This window comes from Furipterus horrens, unplaced genomic scaffold, assembly GCF_987537825.1.
Source record: "Furipterus horrens unplaced genomic scaffold, mFurHor1.1.pri manual_scaffold_3, whole genome shotgun sequence".
NCBI classification, from domain to species: domain Eukaryota; kingdom Metazoa; phylum Chordata; class Mammalia; order Chiroptera; family Furipteridae; genus Furipterus; species Furipterus horrens.
Window position 1 is genome coordinate 165,779,459 of NW_028327173.1, and position 22,344 is coordinate 165,801,802.

The 22,344-nt window shown below is 48.5% G+C and overlaps 1 protein-coding gene across 1 annotated transcript in view; it reads left to right on the forward strand.

The window, feature by feature from the left end:
* Window positions 1-22,344, forward strand: part of TLN2 (talin 2) — a 426,734-nt gene that overhangs the window by 373,300 nt on the left and 31,090 nt on the right. Inside the window, exons 50-55 of the mRNA XM_090270695.1 lie at window positions 4,593-4,759; window positions 5,680-5,863; window positions 9,234-9,359; window positions 9,564-9,680; window positions 11,719-11,904; window positions 15,905-16,012. Coding sequence (XP_090126821.1) covers window positions 4,593-4,759; window positions 5,680-5,863; window positions 9,234-9,359; window positions 9,564-9,680; window positions 11,719-11,904; window positions 15,905-16,012 — 888 coding nt within the window. The remainder of the gene's footprint in view (window positions 1-4,592; window positions 4,760-5,679; window positions 5,864-9,233; window positions 9,360-9,563; window positions 9,681-11,718; window positions 11,905-15,904; window positions 16,013-22,344) is intronic.

Here is a 22,344-nt window from a genome sequence, read left to right on the forward strand (position 1 = left end):
GCAGGAGCTGAGGGAGGGGAGCGGGGAGGAGGGGTTCAAGTTGCATGATGTTGGTGAGCCTGGTGAAGCAATGCGATCTTCCAGGGCTGGCCCTGGTCTTACTGCTTCTCCCAGCAGAGGAGCCAGAATTTAGGACACCTGGAGGAGAACCAAAGGCAGAGAGGAGGCTTATTCAGAGCAACTAGTCTACCTGGTGGTTTCTTAGGTTTCTTCCAATAGGTCCTGCCCTTCAAATTTCCTGCCCTCCCATCCCCCCTGGTGTGTCTTTCTTGGCTCAGTTGTGTTTGTGTAACTCCCCCAAGCCATGAGCCCCTTGACTTGTTCATCTTTTGTCCTCATTCCCTAGTAACTAGTAGATGCTCAATAAATACCTGCTAGACTTCTGGCCAAGATGGAGGCGTAGACGGACATGCTGTGTCTCCCTCCACAACTAAAAAGGAATACAACTAGAAACAACCAGAAGTTCCAGAAAATCAAAGTGCATGGAAGTCCAGCAAACAAAGATATAAAGAAGAAATACTCATCTAAACAGGTAGGAGGGGCGGAGCCAGGGCAGAGAGGACACGGTGTGGTGGTGGCAGCAGCGGCAACAGCAGAAGGTCAATGGAAAGCAGTTACACATTTTAAAAAGTCAGGAGAGACACCTGCGGAGCTTTCCCAGCTCCTCACTGAACCTCAAAGCTCACAGTCCCAACACCGGGGAAAATCAAGCCTCATTGCTTTTGACTGTGCAAACCAGTGGGGGTTGGGACGGAGGCAGAAACTGCCAGTCTCTCAGCAGAGTCCACTTGTTTAAAGGGCCCCCACGGACCTAGAACATCCACAGACCCACCCACTCTTGGAACGACGGCCAGAGCAGCAGCTAGAGGGGTGCCAGTCCAATGCAGAAGTGGGAGAAGTGCCTGGAAAAGGGGCAAGTGCTGGGCAAGTGGCATTGTTCCCTCTCAGACCCCTCCCCTGCATACAGCGCCACAATGTGGTGAAACAGGTCTCCTGTTACTGACGAATCCCTAAGGCTCCGCCCCTTACAACGTAGTAGGAGTGACAGATCTACCTGGGATGCGGAAGCAAACAAACACAGGAGACTTCTGGCCAAGATGGAGGCCTAGACTGACACGCTCCATCTCCCTCCACAACTAAGAAGGAATACAACTACCACAAAACCAGAAGTAGCCAAAAGTTCCAGAAAATTAATGGAAGTCCAATGTATGAAGTTATAAAGAAGTGGTGCTCATCCGGACGGGTAGGAGGGGCGAATCCAGGGAGGAGAGTTCAAGCTGCGCTGTCCACGGCAGCAGCAGCGACAGAAGCAGGATAGCGGTAAGCACAGACACACGTACTTAAGGGGAGGCGAGAAGCGCCTGGGGAGCACCCCTAGCTGCAGACCAGACCTGTCAGCTTGCAATTCCAAAGCCAGGGAAGGCAGACCTCCATTGCCTTGGACTATGAGTCCCGGATGGGGTGGGAATGGAGGAGGAGGCTCCCAGTCTCTCAGTGGAGAGTGGACAGCAGGAATCCAACTTGGACTCCCACCCCCTGCAGAAAATGCCACAGCGTGGTGAGAAGGGTTGCCCGGTTGTGACGAGTACATGGGGCTCCGTCCCCTACAGCATAGGAGTTGTGACAGTCCTGCCCAGGAAGCAAAGATAAACACAAAAAGGTCAGGATGGCACAGATCATGATAGAGATCCCGGTGACACAGCTGACCAGACAGCAAATATCTAATCCAATGAAGCAGCAGATAGGAAATCTGAGGCTCAGTTCAGGACTTTGGTTATAAAAATGTTTACAGACCTAACAGCAGATCTTAAACAAGATGGGGAAGGAATGAAGGCTAGTCCTGCTGAAATGAACAAAAACATATACAAAACTAGTGGTGAGGGAAAGAAAACCAGGGATCAAATCAACAAATCAGAACATAGGGAAGGAACAGTGAACCAGTGCAGAAAGAGGAAACAAGAAGTGAGAAAAATGAGGAGAGGCTCAGAAACTTATCAGACAGCTATAAGCGGGTCAACATCCAAATCACAGGGCTGCCAGAAGGTGAAGAAGAACTAGAAATTGAAAAATTATGTGAAAAAATAATGAAGCAGAACTTCCCTAACTTGGAGAAGGAAGTAGACTTACAGGTCCAGGAAGCACAGAGAGTTCCAGAAAAACTGGACCCAGGGAGAACCACACCAAGACCCATTAGAATCAAAATGTCAAAAATTAAGTATAAAGAGAGAATCTTAAAAGCAGCAAGAGAGAAGAAGAGAGTTACATACAAAGGGGTCCCAATAAGACTATCAGCTGATTTCCCAATAGGAACTCTGCTGGCAAGAAGGAACTGGCAAGATATTTTCAAGTAATGAAAAGCAAAAACCTACAACCACGATTACTCTGTCCAGCGAAGCTGTCATTCAGAATAGAAGGGCAGAGAAGTGCTTCCAGGACAAAGTAAAACTGAATGAGTTCATCAGATCCAAACCACTGTTATATGAAATGTTAAAGGGACTTGTTTTGGAGAAGGAGGATCAAAACTATGAACATTAAAATGAAAACTGTATCACAACAACCAACAACAGAAGCTAGGGAATTGATACAAAGGCAGACTAAGTAGGCAATGAGAGTGAGAAAAGAATTATAGGTATGGGGAACATTTTGGAGGGGAGGTCAGCGAAGAGGGGAAAGGGGGAAAGGGAGGGAGATGGTACAGGAATTAAGAAGCATAGGAGGGAGTGGAGTAGACAGGAAGAGGTTGAGAAGAACTCTATGCACAACCAATGGGCATGGACTAAGGGGGGGGACAACAGAAGGGAAGGGGTGACTTGGTGGAGGAGAACAAAGGGAAAAGAAATTGGGACAACTTTAATAGCATAAACAATAAAGCATATTTTAAAAAAAAGATTTTAGTGTGAAAAATAAATACCTGCTGACTTACACATACCTTTTGTCATGGGTGGGACACTATTTTTGGACTCTTACGTTCACACTGGCTGAGAATGTCCCTCTGGACTTCTGATTACTTGCCTTGGCCGTTGTCCTCTGGGAGTCCTTTCCAGAAACTGGACCCCTCATTCCCAGGCCAGCTCTGTGCTGGTCTGACTCATCTTTTCCTGGTGGGGTACAGTGGGATTTAACTCGGGAAATAGCTGTTTGTGGGCTGGTCTTGGGACACGGCAGATGCTCAGGAAATGGGCTCTCTGCCCTACTTGTCCACGGCCTCAGCTGAGGTCTCAGCAGTGAGGATAGGAGGTAGCATTCAAACTCTGTGCCTCTCACTGAAGCTGTAACTGCCCTGTCCTGGTCAGTGTGTTCTTAGAAATGCATTCACAAAACATTTTCAGACTCCTCTCTCTAGGTCAGCGATAGTCAAGGATGATGAGTTTCCGTGCACAGGGATAAATATGACAGCTCCTGGCCTCTGAGGGCCTCCGAGGGCCTCCGAGGGCCTCCAGCCACTACCTGGATTCATACTGTTTATAATGGTGGTCAATGGGCCATCCTGAGGGCAGGGGCAGTGTGTAGAATCCTCAGGAGGCCCAGCCATCTCTGGGCGAGGACAGTGGGGAAGGCATCCCAGTGGGGACTTGGAACAGGCTCTTACAGGTCAGTGGCTGGAGAGGAGGAGGGGAGGGGGTGTTGCAGGCAGACCCCCTGGGAGGGGGAGAGGCAGAGGATGTTTGGGGAATTAAGGAGCTGGCTGATGTAGTAATGAGCTGTAATGCTGAAGGAAGGAGCTGGCAAGAGTGGGGCAGGAGGCTGAAGAGGTTGAACCTGTTCAAGGCCTCTCCACAGCCAGGGGAGAATTATATGCAGCGATGTGGGGGGGGCGGGGGGGCAGGCTTGTATTGTAGGAAAGGGAACAATGAGGGTGCACTGGAGGGGGTGTGGCAGGTGGCAGTGTAGAGTTTCTGACACAGAAGACTCCGGAGTGCATACTTAGCCAACTTGTTGGACTCTCAGATCCCTGGAATTATTTGGTGGCAGGTGGTGGCTCAACATAGTGTTGGGATAGAGGTAACACACAGTGATCCCCTCTGGGGTCCACTATGGAGGATTTCCAGTCAGAGGTGCCCTTCTTACTTGAAATTGAAGAACATATAAAGGTGTATCAAAAACACAAATTAAAAAAAAGAAGGGGCCATGAGTGTTTGCCAAGGGGGCTGTTCTACCAAAACCTAATCAGAGAGGACAGAAATGGCCACGCCTTTCCTTTATATCCCTGCTTGTGGTTTCAGAAACATAATCATAATTAAATAATAGCATCTGCCCTCTGCCGAACACTTATTATGTGCCAAGTTCCATGTTAGACATTGTACATACATTTTCCTGTGCTTAATCCTGCCACCAACCCTTGTTAGACAAGAAGGAAGAGCTGTTTTACAGATGAGCAAACTGAGACTGAGAGAGGGAAACCTGCCTGCCCACGGTTAGGTAGCCAGCAAACAGCAAAGCTGGAGTTCAGACGGAGGCTGTTGGCCCCAGGTCATAGTATGAACCCAGAAGCTGCATGGACTCCTGGAGGAGAACAATCAGTGTTTTCAGAGTGTGTGTACCTTTGGGTCCCTTTGCCTCCGCTTCCTCTGGCATTCCTTCTCTGCCTGCAGGTGTCCTTGGTGCTGTCGGCTCTCCAGGCTGGGAACAAGGGGACCCAAGCATGTATCACAGCTGCCACTGCCGTGTCTGGGATCATCGCCGACCTGGACACCACCATCATGTTTGCGACAGCAGGGACCTTGAACGCAGAGAACAACGAGACCTTCGCAGACCACAGGTACAGGGCTCCTGGCTGGGGAGAGGGTCAGGTGGGCCTGTTGGACTTTGGAGACGCTACCCAGGAGCCAGAAATGTGGTCATTCATTTTGATTTCAACAAGATGTTCAAGTGGGAAAAGTGAACCACATAATCAGAGTAAGCGCCTTTTGCCAACTGTCAGCGTGGAGCCATGTTCCAGCTTTGCCTCCCTCTTACAGCCTAAATCCACCTGCTCTGCAGAGGATGGCTTTTTGATCTCTCCTCTTGCCAAGCTGGAGAGTGAAGGCTCCAATTTGCTAACCAGCCCCAGCAGGATTGGGAGCAATGGGGGCAGAGACAGTGAGCTCTTCCACGCTTTGGGAAGCAGGGGTCTGAGCCTCCTGTCCCTGTTGGGCTAATTCTTCCAGCCCCACTCGAAAGGCTGGCACCAGGATCTCCATTTGCTCTGGAGACCACGCATATCCTCCCCATGTGTCCAGCCCCCTTTCCATCTCCCTTCTATCCCAGGACTGGTCTGGGAAGAGATTCCCATGGTCACCCCTTCCAGGACCCAGCCTCTTGGGCTCTGATATGCTGGGGGAGTCCCCTGATCCATGGGTTCTCACAGCTTCCTGTAGCTATGAAGTATTTTTAGGGAGAGTGGGAACCCCAGGAAAGAAGCTGGCATCTCATGTAGCTACAGGGCTGGGGGTAGGGGACCAAGCTGGTGGGCCTGAATCTTCCATTAAAGTTTTACTAGTCATCAACTATGTGACTACAGGACTGGCTTCCCTCTCCTTTCTCAGTCCCCCTCCATGGAAGATGGACACCCCTGATAAGGGAGGGGAGACATATTGCCTCTCTTCCTCAAAGCCATTTCACAAAAAGCCCCTATGAGGGGTTTCTTTTCTTCCCAACTATTAGTAACAAAGCTTGGTCATTTGTCTCTCCCCCTTCCAGGGAGAACATTCTGAAGACAGCCAAGGCCTTGGTGGAAGATACAAAGCTGCTGGTGTCTGGGGCCGCGTCCACCCCCGACAAGCTAGCACAGGCAGCCCAGTCCTCAGCAGCCACCATCACCCAGCTCGCCGAGGTGGTCAAGCTAGGGGCCGCCAGCCTGGGCTCTGACGACCCCGAGACCCAGGTACGGGTGAGCCTGAGAGATAGGGGATCCTTGCAATCCCACAAACACTGTGCACCAGGCCTCAGAAGAAGCCAAAGGCAAAATAGGAACTTAGAAGTAAACAATATGTGCATGAGTGTGTCCGTGCTTTGGAGACCAGTGGGATGTCGTTATCCATGACATGGACCGTGGGGATGGGAGATAAGCCAGCAGATTTGGGAGGAATCTGTAAAGACAACTCAGCTGGGCTTGGTAAAAAATTGAATGCAGTGAGCATTTACAGATAAGGGCGAGGGAGGAGGCAAGACTGACTCCACAGTGCAGGCTGGCTCGGTGGAGGGTGGCTCCATGTATGAGCTGGAGCTCTCGGGAGGCAGAGCTGGGTTGGGCAGGGAGATGAAGGTGAGCACACTTTGGGGCATGTTGAGTTAGGAGTGGCAGAGAGACATGCGGGTAGAGCTAGAGTGTGGGCAAAGGCCTGCTCGGGTACGGGGATGTGGATTCAGGGTGTGTTGCCATACAGACCGTGACTGTGACCGCAGAGGAGGAAAAGTGTGGAGTGAGGGAAGAAGGGGACCCCAAGGGATGCACTATTCAAGGCCATTTAAGGAGAAAGAGATGAGTATGGAGATTGAGAAGCAGGTACGGCTAATAGGAGGAAAGCCAGGAACCTGATGTGGAAGGAAGGAAGTGTTTCCATCCACCGGAGATGACTGAGGAGTCAAGAAAGATGAAGGTGTGAGAGCTGGCCACTGGCCCGGGTGGCTTGGAAAGCATTGGCGACCCCCTACTAGGGCAGTTTGTGTTGAGTGGCAGGAAAGCCAGGTGAGGGTGAAGAAACGAAACCAGTATCTGTAGACAGCCTACTTGAGAAACCTGGCTCAGAAGTGGGAGAGAGGAGAATTGGAGGGGTAGGGAGGGGCTCTGTGCTCTCACACTCTTAACTGAGCAATTTCAGCGAAGTTACCTGCCTATTCCTTGGTCCCCCAGCCTAGACTGTCAGCTATCAAGGACAGTAATCATAGCTTATTACTCTTTGAAACCTGAGCCCCCAACCCAGCTCCCAGTACATAGTGGATACCCATCAAATACATGTTCAGCTGTTTTTGAGCTAACAGCCAACCACAGCCATCAATAATGGCTTCTACCCATTTCCAAGTACAAAACTTAAATTCCCTCTGTTCTGTCTATCCCAGCACCATCAAATGGCAGACACTTCTGTTTTCACTGATGAAACCATATTCAGTAAACTAGTCTATTTGGCCTATGTGGACAATACTGGGTAGAAAGCTCCCTACTGTCCCGTGCCTGGGCCAATGGCAGCTACTGTTCTAATTAACAGGTGGCCACCAGCTTTGTTCCCACATGACCGTGGCCTTCCCTCCTGACATCCTCCAGTGGAGCAGAGCTCCATGAAGGAACCTTCTGAGGGTTGCTGTTTTACTCCTTCTGCTGGATTTCTCCTTGATATCATCAGAACTCAGATGGCTGCCCTCTGCAGTTCAAAGTCTTCACAGAAATCCCTGCCTGCAGTTTTGTTCTTACCCCCATGGAGGGAGAAAAGTTTGAAAATATGTCATTGGGGTGGGAACTCATGCTCTCCAAGCCTGGCTCAACTTTAGGAGAGGTGACTTGGCTGGGAAAGATTTAAACCTTTGAATAGAGGAATGTCTTGAATTGCTTAGCCTTAACTCCCAAATGGTCTAGAGAGCCTAACGCTTCAATTTCTCATGAGACCTCTAGTGAAAAATGTCCTCACTTGCCAATCAGTTGTCCAGTGACCAGGGATGGGCCAGGGCACATGGGATACAGGCAGCTGACCTTGGCTTCTGTTCCTCAGTCTCATCTCTGCCCCTCCCTGCTACACTCTCAGGAATCAGTGTGAGGTCCAACCTGTCAGCCTTCCCTGTGAGTCCATCGCAGCCCTACCTACCCTGCAGTTTAAGAGGCTGGCCAAGGTTCCCTGTGCCCTGTGGGGCAGAAGGCACGGGATGGAGAAGGGGGCGCAGGAGACTGTGCAATGACGGTGTCGCTGCACTTGCAGCTGTCTGAGACTAATTTCCAACATGTGTTTTTATGTATGTTATCCAGTTCATCTTCATAGCAGTGCTATGAGATAGGCAGGGCTGGCACTGCTGGTCCTGCTTGTAGGAGCCAGAGCCATAGAGTGAGTGTCACGTCGTCCGCGGGTTAAGACCATGCCCTGGGGGTCACACTGACCAGAGTCCAAATCCCAATTCTCACTCTAAAGCCGTTGGAGCATGGGAGCTCCCACTTGAAATGGCAGTGGTGAGGGTTTAATGAGGTAATATGTGTATCATGCTTGGCTCAGCCCCTAGAACACTGCCCTCAATAAAGTGAAGGTGGTGATGTTGTTATTCTTGGAGTAGGAGTTGTTACGGGAGCAACTGGACCTAGAAGAGTTCAGTGTAATGCCCTGTATCACATAATCCCTGAGTAGGACTGGTACTTCAGATTCCAAGTCTCACACACTGATAGTCTGTGTTCAATCAGAAGAGTGAAGATACTGTATCATGTCCAGTGTCATGTGGGTACACACCTGTGTTTACTCATTCCACGAACATTTACTGAGTACACACTAATATGCCAGGCCCTTTTCTGAGTGTGAAACACACACACAGGAGTCCAGGCCAGCCCTCCTGCATTTTACATCTAAGTTTACATCCAAGTCAGGGGAAAAGGTAGGCAGTGTTTAAGAGAATGAATAATAAAACAATTCCACATGCCGATAAGTGCTATAAATAAAACAGGACAAGCTGATGGAGTTGCAGTGTATGGGAGTGGGTGGCCTTGGCAGGGGCTACAGTGAGGGTGGTCCGAAAGGTCTCTCAGGACATGACATTTGAGCTGAATGATGAAAAGAGCCAAGTTCCAGACAGAACAGCAGGAGCAGAGGCCCTGCAGCGGGAATGAGTTGGGACTTCCAATGGGGAAGCAAGAGCCATGAGCTGGTAGCGTGTTGAGCAGGTCAGAGAACCCTAGGAACCAAAGCCGAAGATGTAGGAGGGTGGCCGCAGAGGCCTTGCAGGCCGGGCTGTGAGGCTTGCATTTTGTTCTCAGCATTTTTGGCCACCAGTTCAGAGTACGGGCAAATGGTCCTGCCTCTCGGGTGTCTGCTTAGCTGCTGCCTTCATTCTTAGGCAGCTTGTCAGCAGACCTGCCCTCTAGCGGGTGTTGAAACATGTCAAGTATCAGCCTCAGGGAGCTTTCCACAGTCTGGATAATGAATCCTCATCCAGACTCCTGCATCAGAATCTCCAGGGTGGCTCTCAGGGTTCTGGGAGTTGCAGGTTTGAGAGCTGCTGACCTAGAGACCCAGATGTCCCCTGTCTCCTTGGGGTGCTCACCTGGGCTCCATGCTCTCTTCCAGGTGGTGTTGATCAATGCCATCAAAGATGTAGCCAAGGCCCTTTCAGACCTCATTGGTGCTACCAAGGGAGCAGCCAGCAAGCCCGCCGATGACCCCTCCATGTACCAGCTCAAGGGGGCTGCCAAGGTAGAGTGGAGCGCCAGCGGGGGGTGAGCATGCAGGAGGAGTGCCAGAGAGAGAAGCACACACGGGAACCGTGAGAGAAGGCACACCTGAGCTCCTTTCTCACTGAAGGAAAGGTGTTTTTGCTCAGGGCATCAGATCTGGAACAAAAGGAGAAGGGATCCATCCTCAGCGCACTGTTTCCTCTCGGCTTTTCTTCCTATGCAGGTGATGGTGACCAATGTCACCTCCCTTCTCAAGACTGTGAAGGCAGTGGAGGACGAGGCCACGCGGGGCACACGGGCGCTGGAGGCCACGATCGAGTACATGAAGCAGGAGCTCACGGTGAGGAGCCCACCTTCACCAGTCCTGGGCACCCATATCTAACAGCTGACCCAGCACAGGCTTCTCTGAGACTGTTAGTATAAAGAGGTTTCACCCAGAGCACCTGAACTAGGGAGGCTCACGCACCTGTCTGCCCGAGGATGGCCACCGCAGAATTGGGTTAGGATCAGTTTGTAATCGTAATAGGAACCAATTGAACTGTATCACTTAGGACTATTCAGGTTTAATTGCACTAAAATGGCAGCATGAAACCAAAGCATTACAGAAGATTCCTGGCAAAGGGAAAAATCTATACAGCTATTTGTACTCACCCTGGGTTTCAGGCATGTGTCCAATGTTCAGCCCCTCTTGATTCCTGTTGCTATCAGCAACACTTCACTCTGATGTGTATGTGTGAATTTTGGAGCCTGAGATTAGCCATTAGAAAAACCTGGATGCTGTTACCTGAGACGCTTCCCTTTAAAATCTAGCTCCCTGCTCTGAAATGTCTTATTTCGGGGAAGTTGACCCTGTGTTCTTTCTCACCTGGTTCCAGCATTGTTGAGTGAGTGTGTCCTGGTGCTACTGTGATGTGGGTATTATCTGTTGTTGTTTTAATTCAATGATGATGGGACTGACTCATCCTGATACCTGGAAATAGAAGTATGCTGGAAATGAGTGTTTTCAAACTGAGATTTCTTTCTAATAGGAGGTCTGATTACAGATTCAGCCTCCTTTTGGAGGGGGAGAGGGAAAGGGAGAAGCTGGCCTTTGCTACCAGTTGTTCTGCATCCTTAGAGGGTCACATGTGAAGGTCACAAGAACTTGAAGGTCAGCAGTGGGCGTGAGTGGTTCTGTTGGGTCTTGGCGTTGGAGCCTTGTGCTCTCTTTTCCTGTCTTGAATGGATTCAAACTTGGTTGCTGTTGTACTTAGCTCTCCTGCAGAGGAGAAACTAAGGAATACAGGTGGTGTCCTCAAGCTCCGCTGCCGTGCACTTACCTGCTCACGCCTGCTGGGGGATTTCTACCAACGTCTGGACACATGTTCTGACAGAAATGTGTGGGCTTAATGGTGGCAGCGGAAAAGATTTGAAATTTGGAGTTTTCCTGGGAAATTGCAGATACATGGTCAATCTAAGTATACAAGCGATTTAAAATGGACCCAGAATGTGTTTCCGTGGCCATTGGAGGTTCCAGAGGAGCATATGCCGTGAGAACATTGGCTGAGTCCTCCTTTCTGCCTCATGCAAGTCTTCCCTGCTGAACCATGGCTGCCTAGGGCTGAACACAGAGCGGCCCCAACTGGTTTGGGAGTCCTTATGTGCAGGGACAGATGCACATCCAGCACACAGCCAGGGCACTCACATTAGAGAGATGAGACAGATGGCCTTGAAACATGAATGGATGGCTTGACTGACAGGTGGAACTTTGAAGTGGGATATTCCCTTACCATGGTTAATTTATTTCACCTCCTCTACAGGAGTGTGTGTGTGTGTGCACTCGTGAGCATGCATATGTGTCATTAAATAATTCATGATGTCACTGTGGCGTGCTCCTTATGAACGTCCCTGCACAATTATGCAGTTGTATTTGTAAGACAGGCTAAGAAGAGAAGAAACTGAATGTTTCATTTCCCCAGCCCCACACCCATTTAAAGAGAGAGAGGTGAGTCCAGAATGATACATCCAGGTCAGTCCTGCTCTGGACCCAACATCAGGACTGCAGAGTTTCTGGAAATTGCCAAAGCTCCAGTGGGGATGGGGCAAGACAGCAGGAAGCCACAGAACCACCTTCCTGGGGATAGATGGTTTACAAATATTGAGGATCCATTTTTGCAATGCCAAGTAGAGGTGTGTAAGCCTTATCCGTGCTCAAATCTTGAAAGCCAGAATACTATTAGTGTACTCAAATTAAATTTATCATTTCCTGCCTATTGACGCTTTCTTCCTGTTGCTAGCTCAGTTTTCAGACACTGAGCTACAGCCTGGTCAGAGGAAAATAAATTATTTTTGTCCTTCCCTTTTTTATTTTTTTCACCTCTTCTATTTCTAACTTTTAGGTATTTCAGTCAAAAGAGGTACCTGAAAAGACATCATCACCTGAAGAATCGATAAGGATGACGAAAGGCATCACCATGGCAACAGCCAAAGCCGTGGCCGCTGGGAACTCATGTAGACAGGAGGACGTGATCGCCACCGCCAACCTGAGCCGGAAAGCCGTGTCAGATATGTTGATGGCTTGCAAGGTAAAGGCCCTGGCCTTGTTTTGGATGGATGGATAGTTCTCTGTCATGATTAAGTGGTCTGGTTTATGGAGAAGGGGAGGGATGGGGATGTGCAAGACAGGAGCAGCTCAGTACCTTGAACTATATAACAAAATGCATGCAGAAGGTGTGTGCACATCGGCCCGTGGGAGGTGACCCTGTATAAGGTGGTTCTGTGTTTGAGAGGGGGATGGAGCCGCCCTGCTGACTCAGCACTTGCACTTTTCCTCTCAGTTGTGCCTTAACAGGCAGGGCGCCTTCTCACAGAGAGCGGAACGCAGGTCACTCTGACAGCAGTAAAGAGGGACAGAGGCCTTTTGTTCCAGGCCCTCCAAATGAAGCTGCTCCCTCATCTGCCTGCACCCTTTCCTGCTTCTGCAGGTCATCCATTCTGCACTAGGAGGGGTGCTGCCATAATTGGGCGAGGATGTGAGTTAGAGGAACAAAACTGAACATCGGGGAACTGCCTTTTTGTTCTCTGGGCTGGATGTTTTGGAGAAACTCTTCTGATTCTTACTTAGATAACTAGGGCAGCTTCCCTGAGCCCATGCTTGGTGAGGGAGCTGGGGAGATATGAGCTCTATGACCTTCAGTTTATTTATTTTTCCTCTTAAGAAAGTGAACCATAACAGCCCTCTATCCCCTACATCCATTGAGCACCCCCAGACCTTGACCCTTCTAGGGGCAGCCTTGCCTCAGGGACTCTGACATGTATGCTCAGTGGTTGATTGATGATCCCCTGCCATGGTGAGCAGGTGGGGATGAACCACAGAAGTTGAACATTGGCCACTGCAACTCCTGCAGCTTGGGGTTGGAGGGAACAGGGCCACTCTGTGGTCAAGTGAGTTACAGGGGCAGCTGATGGTTTCTCAGGGGTTCCTCAGAAGGGGTAGGGTGAGTTGGACGTGGGCATGCAAGGGCCTGGTGTGTGAGACAGCATCATTTCCTGTTCACCTGGGTGTGAGGGAGGGTGGGGGCGGTGGGAGGTGGACAGAGAGGGAGGCAAGTAGATAGGACCACTTTCATGAGGGACCTTGTGTTCTGGACCAGGGAGTTTAAACTCTCTCCTGATGCCACAAGTATTTTCTGTTTTGATGTGCTTGATGGTTTCTGCTTTCCAGAAGTGATGGTTCCCAAAGGGATTATAGTTTCAAGCAGGGAACAATACTTGCCTAGTGAGGTGTGGCCCAAATGCTGGCACGATATGCATGTGGGGCACCTCATAGTTTTGGAAGGGTTGTCATGTGTATTCTCATTTGATCCCAGATGGGAAGGGCGAGGGGAATCATGCTTATTTGATGGATGATGAAACAGGCTTGGAGGGACTAAGTGGCATGACCAAGATCACACAGCTATTGAGTCTCAACCAAAACTAAAACCAGGTCTTCTGAGTTCACAGCCAGTCTGTTTCTGCTGCCGTGGCCTCTCAGCCATAGTGCTCAGTCAAGATCCCTGTGGTGGAGGAGTGGTAGGTGCTTTGTCTCCATGTTACAGACATGAAATGAAAAGGGGACATTAAAAATAAAATTAAATTAATAAAAAGATATACATGGCAGGCAACTCAGATTTTCAAGTCTCTTTCTTAATACACATTCCCCTGTCTGCAGGGGAGGAGGTTCAGCATGAAAGGACGGTGCCCTTGGCCCAGACTCAGCTCTTCTCTGCGCTCCTGCCCTGGATCAGGTCATCCTGATTTTGCAGGACAAAATAACAGCCACGGCTTCACCAGCCTAAGCCAGACTTGATGGCAAGCATCGCTGCTGAGCCCTGAGTCTCCTATTAGGATAGGATTTATTTAGCATACTGACATTTACATTTTCTTTGGTCTCCTGTATTTCTATCCCTTTGCAGAAAGGAAATGGGGTTCATGCAGTAGGGAATATATGGAATCCCAGGGATGTTGAATGGTGGATCAAGAAGGAACCCTTATGCCAGGCAGAGGGCCAGGTTGCCATACGGGGCTGAGCAGGGTAGCAGGGCAGAAATGGAAGTGCAGTAAGTTATAAACTGGCTCACTTTACCAGAAAGGAAGGATTACACTAATCCCTTGGGTGGAGACAAGGCCTTCCCAACACCCTAAATTAATTCTAGTGTCTGTTGTTTTCTGGTCTTGCTTCCATGTGCATATGTTTACATCAGATATAATTTTGTATCTACTGTTACAGTTAACATTAGTGGCTGTTTCTACTGGAAATGTTGCTATGCGTCATTATAACTGACTCTTTAAAACTCTGTTAATGAACACAATCTTTCCCCTATTATCAGATATTTAGGCTGTCTGCACTTTTTTTTATATAATAATCTTGAATGTAAGGAATATCTTCAGGCATATCTGTTTTTTCTGTATTTGATGATTTCCCTAGGCAAGGCTCCCAGAAGTTAGAATTTAGTGGGTCAAACGGTATGACGTTTTATTTTATTTAAAATTTTTTTAATATATTGACTTTTGTGGGGGCGAGGGGGCGGAGAGACATCGATTTGTTGTTCCGCTTATTTGTGCATTCACTGATTGATACCTGTATGTGCCCTGACCAGGGATTGAACCTGCAACCTTAGCATATTGGGATGACATTCTAACACAGCTCTAAATGAGGGCCTTGCATGTTAGCTACTCGAGGTAACCTTGCCTAGCATCACTGTGTCTTCCCCAATTAGTGTCTCACTGAAGCAGATGTGGAGCTTTGTCCTTTCACTCAGAGACATGGGAACAAGGATGAGTACAATGTAGCGGTGGTGAAGAACATGGCTCTTACTGTTGAGCAGTGGTTACGAGCATGGCATGGCTCCCACCTCTCAGGCCTGCTAGTCCTAAAATGAGTAAAACCAGACTCTGGCCACTGGAATTATCCCCACTTCTTCCAAGGAGGTTGGCAGAGGGTGCCAGGGATGGGAAGAGCCCACAGGTATTCCCACTAGCACCCCTCCATCCTCAGGACAGGGGCTTGACTAGAAGAAATGTGGAGTCTGGTCACTAATCCCCATCTGTCTTGACCTTTTACCCTAATGTATGATTCCCGAGTGTCCTGATTTGTGATTTATTTGCAGTTTTCTATGTATTCTTGTAAGCCCCCTCAAATTCTTTCCAGAGTGCAAGGAAGAAAGGTTAAATGGGTAGGGCTGCCAGATTTAGCAAATCAGAAATAGGGTATCCTGTATGTACATTAAACTTTTTCATTATTTATCCAACACTGAAATTCAACTGGGCATTCTTTCATTGATCTAGCAACCCCCATGAGCGGTGTGCCATGTGAAAAGCTATACTGTGAATGACTCATCTTGGCAGGTCACAAGGGCAAGGGAAGAAAGGGGCAAATTGCTGCATTAATCATATGTCCTGGTTTGCTTATCTGGACATATATAATGTGAGACGCCTCTGAGGGTACTGGGGAGCTCGCTGTCTGAAGGCTCCCGGGAGCCAGAGCGCCCTAGTTGGGAGACTCACTGTGACCCCAGCGTGGTCAGGTCACGGGAGTGAGGTCCTGGGCGTGATTATCCTGTGAATGGAGAGGGGCCTTGAGGACTTCCCACGTTTCTGAAGGGAGGCATGCTGACCCTGGGGCAGCAGGTCTCCTGCCTTAAGCTCTAATCATGAATCTTTCCTGAACTTTTCAGTGTCTGTGGAATTTCTGGCATTTCAGTCAAAGGTGGGGTGGGGGGCGGGGAGAGAAAGGAAAAGATAAGAGCGACCAGAGTCCCTTGCTTTTGTCTGGCTCCGGGGCACTAAAAATGTCAAGACACAAACTTGGAGAGAGCCTGCTGTGGAGATGCAGGTAGCCCTGGGAGGGGGAGGGGGACCACCCCCCCTATCCAGGGGGTCAGGGAAGGTTTCTCAGAGGTTACTGAGGTAAGTCAGAGGGAGTTCAAAATTGAGGGTTCAGGGCTACACAACACTGCTGGGCTGGTGACCCCTGCCCCAGCCCCTGGTCCACTCACCAGCCAGCTCTTCTTGTTTTAAAATGTCAACATTTCTTTCTCTCTCCAGCAAGCATCCTTCCACCCTGACGTCAGCGAGGAGGTACGCGCCAGAGCCCTGCGGTATGGGACGGAGTGCACCCTCAGCTACCTGGACCTTCTCGAGCACGTCTTGGTGGTGAGCAGAGTGTGGGCCACAGTTGGGGAAGAGCCCATCCAGGAGCAACCCATCCTTTCCTTGGGAAAACCCTGCTTAGAGCCTGTCCAGGCCCCACGTGTACGCTGGGACTGGACCGAGAGGAAGTCTGCCTCGCGCCACCCAGCACAACTGAGATACAGCCTAGTCGGGGGGAAGCTGCCGTTAGAATCCAGAGAGCTCAGCTGTCCCATTGCACCCAAGAGGCAAAACTAGCATGGAAGAGTTAGAGACAAAGCCGGTGGCACAGGCAGAGCCACCACTGAAAGAGTGTCAGGAGGTCCTGTTAGGAAGACCCCAGTCCATCCTGTGAGGACAGAGGAGGCTCCTGAAAGAAACAGACCAGCCTCCATGACAAGTTAGGAAAAAATATCACCAGTGCTACAGATGGCCTACTAGGCTCTCTTGACTTCCTCTAGTCCTTGAACGAATGGCTTAGACCACATGGAGAGTGGCATGTCCCTTCCTCTGACAACCTTCCACCAGCCTGGTGCACCTGTGTGGGCCTGGGTTAAGAGGGCTGAAACAGAAGACGCAGGCAGGGACATGGTGGCTGTGGCTGGTGGATGGCCCACACCGGAGCCTAAGGCTCGAACCAACTCCCTGCTCCTAGGGGGCTTGGCTCCCCCCAGACCCTAAAGACCACACTGTGGGGAACCAGAAAGTATATGTGGTGTGCTTCCAGGAGCCACGTTTGGAACTGGGGGAGGTCTGGGGAAGGCAAAGGCCTTATCAGGCAGAGTGCTCGGCTTCCTTTAAGGGCTGGGAAGGTCCCACAGGACAGATTACATCATTGGTATTGACCAGAAAATTCCAGACTACTTAAGTTTACATTCCTGGAGAGGTTGAGACTGCAATTAGATCAGGTTTTAAGTTTTGGTCTTTAGCACAGATGACCCCATTTGGGGCCTGTTTTGAGTGTTCTCTTTAACAATCCCTTCCCTTTGAACAGACTCTCAGTTTGACTGAAAGAGGAGGTCAGCACCACACTCTGTAGTTCCTACAGCTTTTACTGAGTCTCTGTGTGATAATCCCAGGTCATGATGTTTTTGCTTAATCCCTTTGATACTCACAGGTCGCATCTCCAGGCTCACTATCTTTAAGGCAGTTCTCTTTGTTTCTGTTCCGATAATCCCATCTTAAGTAGATCATTTGCTTGGTGGTTAGTGGCTGCGAACACGCATTTAAAGGTTCTGAGAAAATACAACATGCCAAATAAATTATTATGATAAATATAAAAAGGATAATATCTAATGTTTGGAATGCACTTTGGAGCCATAGCCCCAAGAGCCAAACCAGTCAAAATCAAATAAGTGAAAGAAATACCCTGTTAAAGGGTCACCTTTTTAAGCCAAGTGTTTTGATTAGTGATCTTACAATACAGAACTGAGTTTCAGTTTCTCTAGAAGTGCTAATCCAAGTGCAGCAGATGGTGTTGGCCACAGCACATACACCTCCTTGCTCAGCGAAAAGATAATCTAGGGTTCTTCTGTTGTCAAGGGCAGCCTTGACAGGAACTAAGGATTTTTGTTGCTTTAACAGTGAATTCTGCAAAGTTTTCAGACCAAAGGAGAGGTTTTTGATTATAGCCTTATTTTTATTTATTTCAAACTGGGAAAGTAAGGACCTGCCAAAGAAAGTGAATCCTGAATCATGAAAAACCTTCTGGTAGGTCCTTTCTAACCTGACAACGTAAACTCAGGGGATTTGACCAATGAAGGCGTCTGTGTGTGTTTGCGAATAGTCAGACAACTGAAGAGACATTGCCTAGCTAGGCGCCAGCCATTTAGGAGAATGATAACCTCTGCCTACAAAATCCTGTCAGGCATTAACCACTTCCACCAAAGTGGCACTGGGCATGGCCAGATTGGAGTTTTTGGTGACAAGTCCCAAGTCTGAAAAGTAACAACCACCGCCCGCCCCCCCACCCTGCCCCTGGCTCCCCCCACCTTAGCAATGGCCTGGAATATATGGATGATGATATTATCTTTCCAGGCCAATGCCAGGGTAAAGGAAAGAGAAAAGAAGAACCAGTTTCATGTTTAGATCAAGTATGAAGTCTTGGGTGGAAGCAGTCTGCATTGATATCAGCTGTTTCTCTTCCTCATCAGTTTGAATCCTAGGTCTCCGGACCAGGTGGCAGGTGAAGCCTTCTTTAGCTGTGTGTCCCTAGCTCAGTGCCTTCTAACTATGCAGCAGTGTCAGTGGTCAGGAGTACTTGTAAGGTCCCTTTCTGGGGGGCTCAAGGGCTGTCTTCCTCTGATGATGCTTGGCCCACAGGATCCTTTGAAATGGGACCTGGGAACACTTCTTTAACCTATTGATGATAAACTGGAGCATAAGATGTTAGAAACTTAGCAGTAGTTGGTCATACTAGCATGAGACAGCGAGGGATCAACAGCAGCTTGTATACTAATAGGTATTGGTCTGCTGGTGACTATCTTGTGTGGAGTGAGTTTGTTTCCCAAAGGGGGCACTGTGAACAGTCAGCAAGACCAAAGGCAATACCTTAGGTCAGGGGAGTCCAGTGGTTTCAGCAAGTTTAGAGATTTTCAACTGAGGATCCCATGAATTCTTTCTACCTTGCCTGATGACCAGGGGTGATAAGGACAGTGATAATTCCGAGAACTTTGCTGGTCTTTCCATCAAGGCTCATGTGATTTTCCCAGTGAAGTGGGTGTCTAGATCACAGGAAATTGTACAAGGTATACCCTAAGTGGGAAACGCATTTTCTAACAGTTCCTTTGCCACTGTGAGGGCATCAGCCTGGCAGCAGGGGAGGGCTTCAACCCATCTGAAAAATATACATACAATAACGAGAGGGTTCAGAAGGTCCAGAGGGAGGAGGTCTGAGGCTTCTGGGGACAAAATAATTTTTCCAGGATTATGGACCTGGCAGGCCAGACATTGCTGGTAGAATGTTTTTGCAAGTTTACAGACATCCCCTCATCAGCATTTATTCATAATTTGAGTCATCTTATATGCACTATGGTGGGTGAAGGAATGCAAAAGCTGAAAAGTAGGGTTTGCCAGGGAGCCTCAAAGAACCAAGTGGCCTTCTTGGGTTTCCCATAGCCCTGACCATTTGTTTAATTTACAGCCATTGTTTATGCATCTTAATTTATCTGATTCAGGGGCAAACTGTTGCCATGTTAAAGACATCAAGATGGCAAAAGTTGGGCAATAGGAGGTCCTTTTCTACAGAAACAGAATGGACTTCATTTACACGTGCCACGATCTTTATAGGTTCTATCATTGCTGCCTTTGCATGACAGTCAGCTAGGGTCCGCCCAGTACTCAGGTTCAGTCCTTTTAGTGTGAGCTGCCGTTCTGACGACAGCAATTTGAGAATGTAAAGGAGCAGCAGTAAGATTATTTATTTGTTGCCCATTTTTGACTGGGGTCCCAGAGGACATTAGGACACTCATTTGTTTCTGTAACACCCCTAAATCATGGACCCCAAAGGTGTAATGGCTATTTGTATAAATATTCAGTTTGTCCTGCTTGAGTAAGGACATGGAGCTCTGCTTGTTGGGCAGGTTTAGCTTGTGAGAGATTTTCCCTTCTGAGTAAATCATATCGGGAAGTGAGAGCAGAGCCAGCTTGAAAATTTCCTTTCCATTTCTATAGTGTGACCCATCAACAGACAGGATTAGATCAGGATTAGTTAAAAGGGTATCTCATAAGTCAGGATGCAGCATCCCACAATGTGATGTTATCACCGCGTCGTGGGGCTCACCTTCATCAGGTAGAGGTGACATAGTAACATAGCAGTATCAAGGACCTTCCCATGTTGAAGATGGAGACTAGGTGGTGAAAGCAGAAGTCTCAGAGGAAGTTAGTCTACTTGCAGAAAAACGTCGCGTCAGTTCAGAGTTAAGATGACTTTGGAGAGTGTGTAAAGCTGGCAAATAAACATCATTTCCCAGGGATGAATATCTGCTGAGGCTTCCACTAACTTTGTGGCTGCAGCTATAACCTTAAGACTGCTGGGCTAGACATAAGCACCTGCATCAAGTTGGTCTATGCTGAAATAGACAAAAGGCCTTTGTTTATTACTATGTTATTGCGTGAGCATTCCCAGAGCTTGATGATTCCCTTCATGCACAAATCAAGTGAAAGGTTTTGAATAGTTAGATAGCGCTAAGGCAGGTGATTCTTTTTTTTTTATTTTTAAGTATACTTTATGGATTATGTTGTTACAATAGTTCCAATTTTTTTCCCCTTTCCTCCCCTCTGCCCAGTACCCCCCTTTCCTCCAGCAATCCCACCCCACCCTAGTTCATGTCTATGGGTCATGCATATAAGTTCTTTGGCTTCATCCTTTCCTATATTATTCTTAACTTCCCCCTGTCTATTTTGTACCAATCGATTATGGTTCTTAATCCCTGCATCATATCCCCTTTCTCCCCCTCGCCCCTCCCAGCTGACAACCCTCCAAATGATCCCCATACCTATGATTCTGTTCCTATTCTGGTTTGCTTAGTTGGATTTTGTTTTTATTTTTTAGATTCAGTTGATAGTTGTGAGTTTGTTGTCATTTTAGTGTTCATAGTTTTGATCTTCTTTTTCTTAAGTAAGTCCCTTTGACATTTCATATAATAATGGCTTGGTGATGATGAACTCCTTTAGCTTTACTTGTCTGGGAAGCACTTCATCTGCCCTTCCATTCCAAATGATAGCCTTGCTGGATAGAGTAGTCCTGGTTGCAGGTTGCCTTTCATCACATTGAATACTGCTTGCTAGTCCCTTCCTGCCTGCAAAGTGTCCTCTGAGAAATCAGCTGATAGTCCTATAGGCACCCCCCTGTAGGCAACTCTCCACCTCTCCCTTGCTGTCCCCAGGACTCTGTCTTTATCTCTCACCTTTGATATCTCAATCATGATGCATCCTGGTGTGGTCCCCTCTGGGTCCAGCTTGCCTTGGACCCTCTGTGCTTCCCAGACCTGTATGTCCATCTCCTTCACAAAATTTGGGAAGTTTCCCTCATTTTTTTAAATTCTTGCTTCCTCATTCTGCACTGGTTGACTGCTTTTTCTTCCTTATGTTCCAAATCACTGATCTGAACCCGTTTCCTTCTCTTCACCATTGGTTTTGTGTGGATTTTCCTTCATTTCACTTAGCTTAGCCTTCACTTCTTCTCTTATTTGTTTGCCGTACTCAAGCATATCTGTCAAGCCTGTGAGCATCTTTATCACCAGTGTTTTTAATTCTGCATTTGTTTGGTTGTCTATCTCCTCATCTATTAGGCTGGCTATCTCCTCGTTGCTTAGTTCTCCCAATGGAACCTTGATCCGTTCCCCCTTTGGGGCCGTACTTCTCTGTCTTCTCATTCTGAGAGGTTCCTGTGTTTGTTTGCCTCCGTGTCCCAGGTAAAGCTGTCACTCTGGTTACGTTGTAAGGGGCGGAGCCTTAAGGATTCGTCAGTACAGGGCAACCTGTTTCACCACGTTGTGGCACTGTGCATGGGGGAGGGCCCGAGAGGGAACAATGCCGCCTGCCCAGCACTTGCCTCTTTTCCAGGCAGCTCTCCCACTTCTGCACCAGACTGGCGCCCCTCTAGCTGCTACCCTAGCCATCGTTCCCAGAGTGGGTGGGTCTGCGGACGTTCTAGGACCCTGGGGGCCCTTTAAACAAGCGGACTTTGCTGAGAGACCGCAGTTTCTGCCTCCACCCCAACCCTCACTGGTCTGCACAGTCAGAAGCAATGAGGCTTGATTTTCCCCGGTGCTGGGACTGTGAGCTGCTAGGTCCAGTGAGGACCTGGTAACGCTCCCCAGGTATCCCTCCTGAATTTAAAACGTGTGACTACGCTTTCTGCCAGCCTACCACTGCCACCAATGCTGCTGCAACCACACCACGTCCTCTCTGCCTCCGCTCCGCCCCTCCTACCTGTCTGGATGAGTATTTCTTCTTTATATCTTTGTTTGCTGGACTTCATGCAGTTTGATTTTCTGGAACTTCTGGCTGTTTCTAGTTTTGAGGTAGTTGTATTCCTTCTTAGTTGTGGAAGGAGACGCAGCATGTCTGTCTACACCTCCATCTTGGCCGTAAGTCAGCAGGTGGTTCTTATAATGCTATTGTAGTCATATATAGAACTGCTCATGTATATCTTCCAAAAGAGGGGGTCCAGGGTCTGAAATTTTAGTAATTCATAGAGTGGAGAAGTAATAGAGAAAAATTCGGAACCCATAGTCTACTGTAACCAGTCGAACCTAGAAATCCACAAAGCTACTGCTTAGCTGTGGGTCTAGGAAATTCCTGGCTTAGCGTAATTCTTTTTGGAGACAGCTGAATTCCTTCAGCACTTAGAT